This window comes from Coturnix japonica, chromosome 1 (genome assembly GCF_054131305.1).
Source record: "Coturnix japonica strain WE chromosome 1, WE-NBRP24, whole genome shotgun sequence".
NCBI classification, from domain to species: Eukaryota; Metazoa; Chordata; class Aves; order Galliformes; family Phasianidae; genus Coturnix; species Coturnix japonica.
This window is the reverse complement of record NC_140663.1, coordinates 123,168,603-123,180,692: the sequence shown is the minus strand read 5'-3', so window position 1 is coordinate 123,180,692 and position 12,090 is coordinate 123,168,603. Positions and strand designations below refer to the sequence as shown.

The following is a 12,090-nucleotide window of genomic DNA, read 5'->3' as shown; positions in this document are numbered from 1 at the left end:
GGGGGACCGCCTGCTCCTGTGCCCTTAAGACTTCCTTCCTGAAGAGCAACCAGCTCTCTTGGACCCCTTTGTTCGCTAAGACCAAATGCCAGGGGACTGCCCCTACTAGTCTCTTGAACAATTCAAAGTCTTCCCTCCAGAAGTCCAAGGTAGCAGTTTTACTATTCCCCATCCAAGCTTCACCATGAATTGAGAAATTTATCATTTCATGGTCACTCTGTCCAAGGCAGCCCCCAACCTCCACATCTCCCACCAGACCTTCCCTGTTTGCAAACAGCAGGTCTAGCGGGGCATTTCCTCTTGTCGGCTCTCTGACCAGCTGCATCAGGAAGGCATCCTCTATGCACTCCAGAAACCTCCTAGACTGCTTCTTCTGTGCCGTGCTATACTCCCAGCGTATGTCAGGGAAGTTGAAGTCCCCAATAAGGACAAGGGCTGACGACCGTGCAGCTCATGCCAGCTGCTTGTAGAATACCTCATCTATCTCTTCATCCTGGTTTGGCGGTCTATAACAGACGCCCACCAGGATGTCTGCCTTGTCAGCCCTTCCTCTGATCTTTACCCATAGGGATTCAATGTTATCATCCCCAGTCACAATCTCGGTAGCATAAAAGCATTCCCTAACATAGAGCACCACACCACCACCCCTCCTTCCTTGCCTATCCTTCCTGAAGAGTTTGTAGCCATCCATTGCAGCGCTCCAGTCATGGGAGCAATCCCACCATGTTTCTGTTATGGCAATTAGGTCATAGTTTGCCTGCTGCACTATGGCTTCCAACTCTTCTTGCTTGTTGCCCATGCTGCGTGCATTAGTGTAGACGCACCTCAGCTGAGCCCCTCATCTTTCTCCTAGTCCCAGTACCACTTCCCCAGGCCGATCTCTAGCAGGCCTGGCTTTATCCCCTTCCCCCTTCCTATCTTGTTTAAAGCTCTCTCTACCAGTCCTGCCAGCTCCTGGGCAAGTATCCGTTTCCCTTTTGGAGACAGGCAATTCCCATCAGCCGACCTCAGGCCAGATGCCGAGTAGACCGTCCCATGATCAAAGAATCCAAACTTTTTGCGTTTGCACCTGTCTCGCTCCAATTTAGGAGTGAGGCAAAGGTTCTTTTAATAATGTTATGCCCGGCGTGAGATTAAGAAGAAGAGCATTCAAATGTTGATCCGACCAGTTTATTGAAAATAATAGACAATTGAGGGGATGGGGAAGGGAGAGCGGCGAATGCCAAAATTAGGGTGATGGGGAAAGGAAAGTAGGCGATAGAAAAAGGTAGAAAAGAGCAAGAATTACGTTAAAGCGGGGAATAGTCACCTCCTGGATGCAGCAGAGTCCCGGAGCACGTTGTTAACGTTGGTCCGGGGCAAAATAAGCGTAGGGGAGAGCAGCAACGGAGTAGCAGGCTGCAAACAGCAGATCGGTGAATCACAGGAAAAATGGTCAGAGTACCGTGGTCTCTAGAAGCAGAGTCTCGGGCAGCGAGGTCCCTCGGAGCAGAGTCTCGAGCAGCAATCCCAGAAGAGAGAATAGGCAGCAGTAGGACAACGGTGGAGGGATCTGAGGTCAGATACCTAGAAGCCCACAAAGGTTCTTCAGCATGCAGCCATCTTCTTCAGCATGCAGGCGCTCGCGTAAAGAGGCATCTGGTGTCAGAAAACCTCTCCCCCAAAATTCGGGGTTTGTCCGTGCCCTTTTTATCCTTCTTTCCAGCCTTCGAGACATTTCGGGACGGCTCGGGTCAGAGTCTTGTGACTTCCTCAGAGCTGTCAATCTTCCTTGAGATGGGCCAACAGGAAAGACCACTTAAGGGCCATTAGTCCTCAGGGATGGCCATCTTCCTTGAGATAGGCCAACACAAAAAGACCACTCAAGGGCCATTGATCAGTATCTTATCTCCCTTTCGTAGCTCCCGGACTTGTTCCATTTCAGCAAACTTTGAGACAGTAATGCAAAAAGCATGGCTTCTTACAGCACCAGCCTCTCAGCCATGCATTTATAAGATGGCTTTTTCTGGTTATCTCAGTGTTTGTCCCTGCCACAAAAGGAATACTGGCAAACACTACTTGTATGCCCACTCCATCAACTAACTTCCCCAGCCTCCTAAAATCATGTTTTATAGTCCTCAGGCTTCTATCAGCAATCCCATCGCTGCCAGCCTGAACTATCAATAAAGGGTAATAATCAGAGGGGTGGATAAGGCTGGGGAGTTTTCTAGAAATATCCCTGAGCCGGGCCGCAGGGAGGCAGCACACCTCCCTATGGGTAGGGTCAGGCCGACATATTGGACTCTCTGTTCCTCTCAGAAGAGAGTCGCCCACAACTATTACCCTCCTTTCTTTCTTGGAGGAAGCAGTCATCAAACGTGGAGCCGACCACCTCACCTTGGGCAAGCTTGGTGGCAGCACTGCCATGTCATCATCACTCACCTCTCCCTCTGGTTTCATGGCTTCATATCTGTTACAGAGAGGGACCAGGGGAACCGAGGAAGGTCGGGGCGGGGGTCGCCTGTGACGCTGGGCTGAGACCCGCTGCCATTCCTCCTCTCCTCTCAAGCTGTCTCTCCCTGCTTGACTATGGTGAGAGAGAGGGTCCATTACTCCCTCAGTCTGCGAAGTGCAATCTCTGCACCTTTCTCGCAGAGAGTCACTCCACCAATCAATCTCACGTTCGCATTCTCTGATTGTCCTCAGCCTAACTACCTCCTCCCTAAGTTCCACCACAAGGTTGAGCAGCTCATCTAGCTGCTCACACCACACACAAGTTGCATCCTTCCCATCCTCTCCTGGCAGCAGCAGGCTGAGGCACTCCTGGCAGCCAGAGACCTGAACTGCCACATCTTGAAGCAGACCCTCTGTCTGGGTTGCCACAGTCTTTGCACGGGAAGCCCGTTTCCTGGTGAGGACCATGTTTGAAGCATTAGCGACAGGTCCAGTCAACAGAAGAGCAAGTTACCTGAGAAAAAGACAAGAGCACTCACCCGTGCTCACACAAGACACAGCCTCCACTCCCACTGCTGCCTTATTGAGTGGGCAGTGCAGGCAACCCTCAAACACTGACTACCTCCAAACTAGGTGCTCAGAACAGCTTTTCACACCTTCTGTGTTGTGATCCCTGATCTCTCTTTATCCACACAGCAAATAGGTCAAGGTCAATTACCAGTGATAAAGAGCAGGCAGTGTCAGCTCCGCCTCTGGTGAGTCAGGAGCCCTCCCACAAGCTGCCAGCTGCTAGCCCAGGCACAGCACTGCTGCTAGCTCCAAAAAAAAACTCTAAAAAAAGAGCTTTTCTGGATGTTTTTCTTCACTTTTCTTCACTTCAGTTCCTTCCCCAGTGCAGTTTTACCTGCTTGAAGCTGGTCTCTGAAGCAAATGGTAGGACGCAGGTAGATTTTCGTTTAAACCGTGACAGCTTAGTAGACGGTTGACATTTATTAGGCCTAGTGGATACCGGAACTGATGTCACAATTATTATGCCCTTATTCTGCTACTATAGGAGTTAAGGGGTACGTCATATGCTTGGTATATGCTTGGTATCCTGCACAACAGTGCCAACCAAGTGATCATCAAACGCGCTAATCAAACACTGAAACTGCAGCTAAAGGGGTTAAGGGAGGGGGGAGACAAGGATGATCTGACAAGGGATAACAGTGGGATGTCGGGTGACTAATGGATCCATGTATGAAAGAGCAATTCAGATGTCAGTGACTAATGATGAAACAGGGAAAGAAGGAAAGTAAGTTTTGTGTTGTGGAACAATGGGACTCTTGGCATGATTTTACTTTGATCGAGCCTGTTTCAGTAGTTTGCCTCTGGGCACGAGGCGACCAGGGACAATCTTTCAAATTCAGGATTGGCACTGTGAAGCCACAACCAACAGCGGATCCAAACTTATATGACAATATTGTGTTTGTATGCTTTCCAGATGGCATCAGGGACTTGGTTCCTCCGTTGACTTGCTGTATTACTCAGCTTGTAAATAGGGAAGAGAATATATATTGTAATAGTAGTTTACCTCCTTTTTTTGAGATTCCTATAGGCCCTGGGGATGAAAAATGTATATGGGATGCAATATTTAATCCTGGGGGGTGAGTGGAAGTAGAGTGTGCCCCGATATGTAGTGCTAGAGATGCTATTTATGTGACGAATTACAAAATAGAAGGGCATGTAGAATGTACCCCCACAAATTTATGAAATTGGACCGTACGCTATCAAGAATACAAGGCAACAACAGGTGGTGTTTAATCCAACATGGTCTCTAAAATGGGTAAAGCTATCAATGCAGACTAATATTTCAGCAATTAAACCAACCTGTGCGCCTTTTTTAAATGTATCTTATGCAGGCAGGAGGACATGGTTCCACCGTTGGACCCTTAACCTGACTAGGAGAACACAGAGGGATTGCTCGTCCAGCAGGCAGTCCAACCTGTCGGTTTACAAATAGAAGAAGAAAAGGTACAACTTAGCTCTCCATGGAAATATTTAGGATGGAAAATTACATCTCACATCATCCAGCTGCAAATCCTCAAAATAGTACCTAATGTACAAACATTAAATGACCTGCGGAAATTGTTAGGAACCATCAATTGTTTGCGACTGCTTTTGGGTGTTACTACTCGACAGTTGCACCCTTTATTCCAGCTACTCAAAGGAAACCCAGATCTAACCTCTAAAAGGCAATTAACACCTGAAGCACAACAATGCTTAGACTGTAATAACATCATTGCAACATCAATATAGCCATTGTTTTTGTTTATCATTTCCAGTACTGACTTGCGGAATCAAACTCCATAACCACCAGGTAGTTATAAAGCAGGTATGTTTAATGAGTGATGCGCATACACTCTGGTGCAAGGGGGATAGCTTCTCCAAACTTGCACACCGTAAGGAGAAAAGTATGTTACAGATATAGGTCAAGCTAATACATAATCAATAGTCTCCTCCTCAGTTTGATTACATATTCATTACATTCCCTATGGCCCCATTCCCCACAACCCCATTCCCTCATTCCCCCTGACCCCGTTCCCCACGACCCTTGTCGTTTTGGGGTGAAATTCTTCTTCTGTTTTCTTCTTGGTGTTATCTGCTGTTCTCCCATGTCGGCATCATCTTGTCCGGGGGGAGCTAATCCTTCTTCTTGTCAGAGGTCTCCGGACAATTTCTTCTTATCTTTATTGCCCTCTTCTCTGGTTTTCTTTTGACTAAGTGTCTGTAATTCCCCTTTTCCCTGCCCTTTTAAATGTAAACTATCTACAGTTACCCTTTGTCTTGGTTTCTGTGAAGTTCCCCTTTCCCTTTCTATAGCAAAGTGTTACCTTGCCTCCATTTTGGGGCTTTGCTCACTCTTCAGTATCTCTTATGATAATATCAAATTCTTATCAGACATATAGCTTGTTACGTCTGTGGGATACTGTGGGGGAAGATGTAACTGTGAGCAAGTCACCAAAGAGCTTATCAGACTCTTTGGTAGACCTTATCACTGTGAAACCCTGGAAGAGCAGAGCGTGACACAAAGAGCAAGCAGTGTCTGTTTGCGTCTAAGGGTAGATAGGAGGTTCCATTGATATGCATTGTTAAACCTGTTACTTTTAAGAAACCTTCCATTCTTTATCACTGTTGTTTGGGAGAAGCTAGGACCAATTAACTGATTAGAGGAAATGTTAGAGGAACAGGAATGTCTTGCTTGTAAGTGAATGGTATATAAGACGTATGCTGAACACAATAAGGAGATCTATTCTGATGCTACAAGAAACTAAGAGAGCTCTCTAATTCGACTTAGCGCTGACAATTGGCGTGGGAACAGGGACCTGAAACTTCAACTGACTTGAAGAACTGACCAGTCTGAAGTGCTCTGAGAGAAATGCAAGCAACCTGTACAGGAGCATGTTGAGAGAAATGTGGCAGGCGTTGAGACAAACGTGGCAGGCATTGAGATAAATGTGGATAAATCTGTGGATAAACAGGAGAACATGAAGAGAAACGTGGGTGCATTGAGATAAACACGGATGCTGTAATACAAGAAGAATTTTACGGAGCAGCAGCCATGGATCAAGATAAGGATTTCACAGAACAGCAGCTGCGGAGCAGGATAAACAGAATGAGTACCAAGGACACCTCTAGGAAAAGAATAAATGGCTTGCGGCTTTGAAGGGGGGTTTTAGGGTTGTTATTGCAGTAACTTTCCCTCGTCTGTCTGCTATAAAAGTATGGCTTTTCTGGCAATAAATGGATTAACCATATTGGTGTGTGGCTTTTTGTCCGAGCGCGCTGACCTTTTGCCTTCAGGTTTGCCAACAATTGGCGCCCAGCGTGGGACACCACACTTTTATGTTTGGACCTCTACACTTCACTGAAGCAACGGGAGACTGAAGTTGGAGGAATCGGGACCCGAGCTGGTCTGGTAGGGTCTCGAAGCACCGTCTGGAGCGTAGATTGTGGTTGAACTGCGAGAGGACAGTGTTGCAGCAGACAGTTGGCTCCATGTAGCATAAAGCTGTAAGTGTTGCAGTAGCTGGTATCGGGGTCACGTCCTGTTCTCTGCAAGCCACGATGTTGTGGGAAGCTGCGGAGGAACTGCTCCGCAGTGTATTCTCTCTAAGAGAGGGGAGCAGGTATCTCCTAAAAGCGTATCCAAGCTGGTAAAATGGGCTCGTAAGAATGGACACCTTCAGGAGGTGGCACTGATGTTCAGTGTAGCCGAATGGTGAGAAATAGGGGACCATATGTGGGACTCTGTTATCTTTGAAATTAAGGTATACAAGTACTTGCAAAGCTTGGGTCCTACGTGGAAGCTGATTATAAATACATTGAAGAATATGCAAGCCGAGCGGCAGATCGCTGCTGCTGCGGTACAAGTTATATACGGACCTAGTGCTCAATCAAGGTCAGAACTTGACTCCCTGTTACCAGGAGTTTCGTACTCCGTTTGCTCATCAGCCTCACAAGTTAGGGCTGCTGCAGAAGCCCTGAATATTCTCCCATCCTTGACCTCTTCAACATCACCAGCAAGTCCGGTGGCAGCTAGTGAGGAAGATGTGGTGGGGGAGGCTGAGGGGTGTGCAGAGCAGCAAGAAGCTCCTGAGAGTGAAAGTGACTCGGATGATGGTGGGAATGAGAAAGCGTTAGAGGAGGATATTAAAACATTAACCGAGAATCTGCAGGACTCAGAACTGCATACGAAGGAGGCATTGGTCTCTCTGAGTGTTTCACTGATGTCTTTACAGTCCCTGCCTATGCCGCTTTCCCCCCCCACGTAGCGATCCTCCACCTTTGCATTGGTCTGGGGTTATTAGAGACACAATACTGGAGGCACAGTGGCAAGCTGTGTTTCAGCTTGCTTGCCCGGTGATATACGATGAACAGGGAGCTGCTCGGTGGGAAGTGCATGACTGGAAATTGTTACAACAGGCTTGTAAGACTGTGACTGACTATGGGATAAAATCTGAACCTTCTAAACAAATCATTCAATGGATTTTCACTGAAGATGTTCAAATGCCACTAGGTGCTTGTAATTTTGGGCAGTTGTTACTAACACCATCCGAAAACTTGTCTGTTCAGGAATGGACGGAAGGGCTTAAACAAATTTGTCAAGGAGGGGATTCTTCTGACTGTTCCCCATTACCCTCCCTCTCACCCTCGCCGCTGCCCCTCGGTGCCAAATACGGGCCCTGCCAGGATTTGATCGGCGGCGCCGACTCCCCCCCACCTCTGGGGAGAAGGGAAATCGCGACCCCCCCGCGCGCCCCCGCCCTTCGCTCCTGCCCCGACGGCCGACTCAGCCTGTGCCACTGCCGCCTTCCACCCCGCCCACGTTGCTCGCTGTGACGCTGCCTCTCTCCGCCGCGTCTACATTACCTGTTGCTGCGTCTCTTGTCACGGTTATCTAGATTTACCTATGCCCGTGACAGCAGACAGCTGCCCCATAGAGCCCCTGGCTCGAAAGGGAAGGAAAAGGGGAATGGGAAAAAAGAACAGTGGCAGCAATCTAAGGAGGAAAACTTATTTTACTAAATATGATATCAGAATACAAGATAACAAAATATAATACAATATGATTGAGGCTAATAAATCGAATAAAACAGAGAGAGACAGTCCCCAAAAACCGAGAGGCCTACTGTGAACTCTAGGAGACACAGCTGGAACGCTTCCCACTCCCCAAGAGTTCGAGAGTGAGAGTGAACTCCAGCCTGGGAGCGAGATTATATATGTCCTCCTCCCGTGACTTATCTCTGGCCGCGACGTCCTCTGGGATACGTAGTTCTCCTCTGAGAGCTGAGTACTCGGGACGGCGCCATTCCACAGAACTGGAGCATGAATGATCCATACTGCACATGATGTTATGATGTGGAATACTGACAGCAACACCACAAAACCATGACACTCTGCAGCCTGCACATAACTTCGCTAAAGACAAGGATGGACTGGCCACTCGAACTTTCCTCCAAGAATGGGGTGTTAAACATATTACAGGCATTGCTCATTCTCCCACTGGACAAGCTATCATTGAGCACACTCATTAAACACTGAAATCCATTCTTAGTAAACAAAAAAAGGGGAATATGGGAGACACACCACAGGAAAAATTATGTGGGGCTTTGCTTGTGCTGGATTTTTTGAATCGTGGTCGTGCATATACAGCTCATGTGGTTTGTCATTTTGGGGCCTCCCCAGTGCTAAAGGAACAGCCTATGGTTAATGTTTGAAATATGGCCACAGGACTTTGGGAACGTCCCCTACCACTGACAGCTTGGGGTTGTGAATATGCTCGTATTTCCACAGGGACTGGCCCTACATGGGTTCCAGCATGATATGTTCAGTCTCATCTCAAGGTAGAAAATAGCATCCAGCCTTTATAGTAACTGGAACTGTGTGTTTCTTACCTAGTGGTATTGCTTTGTAACTTGCTGTGGTATATATATTAATAGTAATGGTTTGACATAGTGTGTGATTTTTCCACGTTACCAATGCAAGTCTCAAGAATTAGAATTTTAGGCATTATATAGGTTGTTGTGTGCTTCTACTATTTTAGTAATAGATCAGATGTGTATTAAACAGGATTTGATGTGATCAGTGCTAGAATCTATGGGAATCTCTCTTTTAGTATATTAGTACTGCTCAGTCATGATGTTATTAGCCTATTAATTAGATTTTCTAAATTTGCAAAGACAAAACCTGTAAAGGAATCCCAGGAAAAGGGATGACCCTGTATCATAGAATGGTTACCTCTCTTTCATCCAACTAACTGGGATTTTTAAAATATGACCATGCATCACTTGAGATAAAAGTGCACACTAATAGAACTAAATTTGATAGTTTATTTTGTTTTCCAAGCAGGTGTTCCACTTGGGCTCTGTATTACGCACTGGCCATGCAGATATGGTGTACAACTGGAAGAAATCCTTCAGACCCTGAATGCAGGAGAGAATCTGTGGTAGGTGAGAGAGGAAAGGTGCACTTTGAAGCAGTGGGCTCCTTGCTGGTGCTGCTTGTCACATCCACCACCAACACAGTTTGCTGTTTCTCAGGGGTCAATAAGTAATAATGCCCCTACTGATACTCTAGCACACTTGTCCTCTAAAACTGGTTCTATTTGACATGCTACTTCATAAAGTTGCACAATCATTAACCAATTATTAGCCCAAAGGCATGGTTATGAGCATCCTAAAAGCACTTTTTTGCACAAATGTTAGCGGTCATTAAAAATCAATATATCAGAGTATATGAAAGTTGAGGCCTTTTCCTCACTAATTACAGATTAACACAATGGGACCCTCATGGGTTTATTTCCAGGTTGCAGAAACTTAGGTTACAGAGCAAACATGTTTGTTCTTTTTAGTAGATTTAACAGTAATGTTGTGTTTGACTTGTCTCTTCTTTCACTTTTACAGTATTGTCAGTCGAGGCCTTGATTGAGTTATAATGGTTATGTTATTAAAATAAGTAGTGTTGTAATTCTATAGGCAGTACCTTGCTAATTAATAAAAAAGGGGGAATTGTTGTAATACAAGAAGAATTTTACAGAGCAGCAGACATGGATCAAGATAAGGACTTCACAGAGCAGCAGCTGCGGAACAGGATAAACAGCATGAGAACCAAGGACATCTCTAGGAAAAGAATGAATGGCTTGCAGCATTGAAGTGGGGTTTTAGGGCTGTTATTTGTCACGGGCTATCTAGATTTACCTGTGCCCATGCAGCGGACAGCCGGCCCGGGAAGGAAGGGAAAAGGGGAATGGGAAAAGAGAACAGCGGCAGCAATCTAAGGAGGAAAACTTATTTTACTAAATGCGTGTCACGGTTTAAATGAAAATCCACCTGCGTCCGTGACAGGGGGCCATAGGCCCCGCAGGGGCCCTAGGCCGAAAGGAAAAAGTTAATTAGGAAAAGAAAACAGCGGCAACAGTCTAAGGAGGCACACTTATTTACTAAATACTATATCGAAATACAGCATAACACAATATAATACAATATAATTGAAAACTGAGCTAACGAATCAAGCAAAATAGGAGAGAGAGAATGAGTCCCGAAACCGAGAGGCCTACTGTAAATCTAGGCGAAACGGTGAAGGCTCCCACACACTCCCCTGAACGCCAGAACTCGAAAAGAAATCAGTCTATTCTGCGACCGAGTTAATATAGAGTCCAGGTCCCGTGACCCATCTCTCTGCTCGTGTTGCTCTCTGGGAGATGTAGTCTTCTTCTGTAAGTTGCACATTAAGTAAAATTATTCATGCTTTATATGATGTTATGATGTGGAATACTGATAGCAAAATTACAAAATTATTAATTGAAAAAAATATGGATGCGTTGAGAGAAACGCGGATGCTTTGAGAGAAATGCAGTTGCGTTGAGAGATGTCACAGGTTAAGCGCCCGTGATAGGGGGACAGCTGGCCTGCAGGGCCGCTGCCCAAAAAGAAGGGGAAAAAGGGATATAGGGAAAGGAAAAAAAGAATTCAGCGGCAACGATCTAAGGAAGTGCACTTATTTACTAAATACTATATCGAAATACAGGATAACACAATATAATACAATATAATTGAAATTAAGGTTAACAAATCAAGCAAATAGAAGAGAGAATGAGTCCCAAAACCGAGAGGCCTACTGTAACTCAAGGCGAAACAGCTGGAAGGCTCCCACACGCTCCCTTCTGGCTGCCAGGATTCAAGAGAGGTCAGTCCAGACTGGGAGTGAGATTATACAGTGTCCTGGTCCCGTGACTTATCCCTGACTGTGATGTTCTCTGGGATATGTAATCTTCATCTGTGAGCTGCACATTCGGTAAAATTATCCATGCTTTACATGATGTTATGATGTGGAATACTGATAGAAAAATTACAAAATTACAAAACCATGACATTCTACCAATATTCTACATCATTACATTATGCTTCATGCACACACACACATATGTATAGTTGTGAACGATCACCAACCTTACTTTCTTAACAATTTATATCTATTTACACGCAAATCCCTAGGCTGAGAACAAAACTCCATAACCTAACACACTCTTATTTACTAACTTGAGAAAAATGGCAAAACTGCCAGGAAAAGGAACATGACAACGGTGGAGGGGAAAGGCAGCACTAGTAGGGCATCCCCCACATCAAGGTGCACTCATCCTTTCCCAGCCACCACAGCAGATTCCCTTTGAAATATAGTTCTTTCCATGTGTGCTTTAGACATGCATGGTCAGTGCACGATATAGAGCCCAGATGGAAAACTTGCTTACAGAATGCCTAGCTTAGGTATACAGTAAGTGTTTCCTTAATATTAATCCACCTATATTAAGTCCTGCACCTAATTGGACATTCATCATATATCTCTGAGGCTCTACTTATATATACAAGAAATTGCTGGCTGCACTCCCCCAACATCAAATTCCCTTGTGGTACACACAGGATATTTCCATCTTTGTGTATCACCCACCAAGGGTACCCAGGTCCCTGGGCAAAAACAATACCCCGGAGAGCTTTGCCCTTTCCAGACACTGGAAGGACCCAAAATGCTTTTCCCAACACGGTCTTCATGTGTACTACAGGAACGTTATCGCCCTCTACCGTACTTAGGGAGCTGGATTGGTTAGGGCCATTACGATTA

General features: G+C 45.8%; 1 protein-coding gene across 1 annotated transcript; it reads right to left on the bottom strand.

Annotated features, from left to right (window-relative positions):
* Positions 1-697: 697 nt before the first annotated feature.
* On the bottom strand, positions 698-2,901 carry LOC146762693 (uncharacterized). Its single transcript, XM_085537117.1, has 2 exons — positions 1,970-2,901; positions 698-1,069 (listed from the first exon to the last, which is right to left on the bottom strand). The coding sequence occupies exons 1-2, from the start codon at positions 2,899-2,901 to the stop codon at positions 850-852; spliced, it is 1,152 nt and encodes a 383-aa protein (XP_085393243.1). The 3' UTR covers positions 698-849.
* Positions 2,902-12,090: the final 9,189 nt, after the last annotated feature.

What these genes read in the sequence shown, in the direction of transcription:
- LOC146762693 (XM_085537117.1), bottom strand. Translation starts at nt 2,901, where the DNA reads ATGGTCCTCACCAGGAAACGGGCTTCCCGTGCAAAGACTGTGGCAACC. An exon ending in AATGCATGGCTGAGAGGCTG is followed by an intron (nt 1,070 to 1,969) that starts GTGCTGTAAGAA and finishes GGAGCGAGACAG; the next exon opens with GTGCAAACGCAAAAAGTTTG.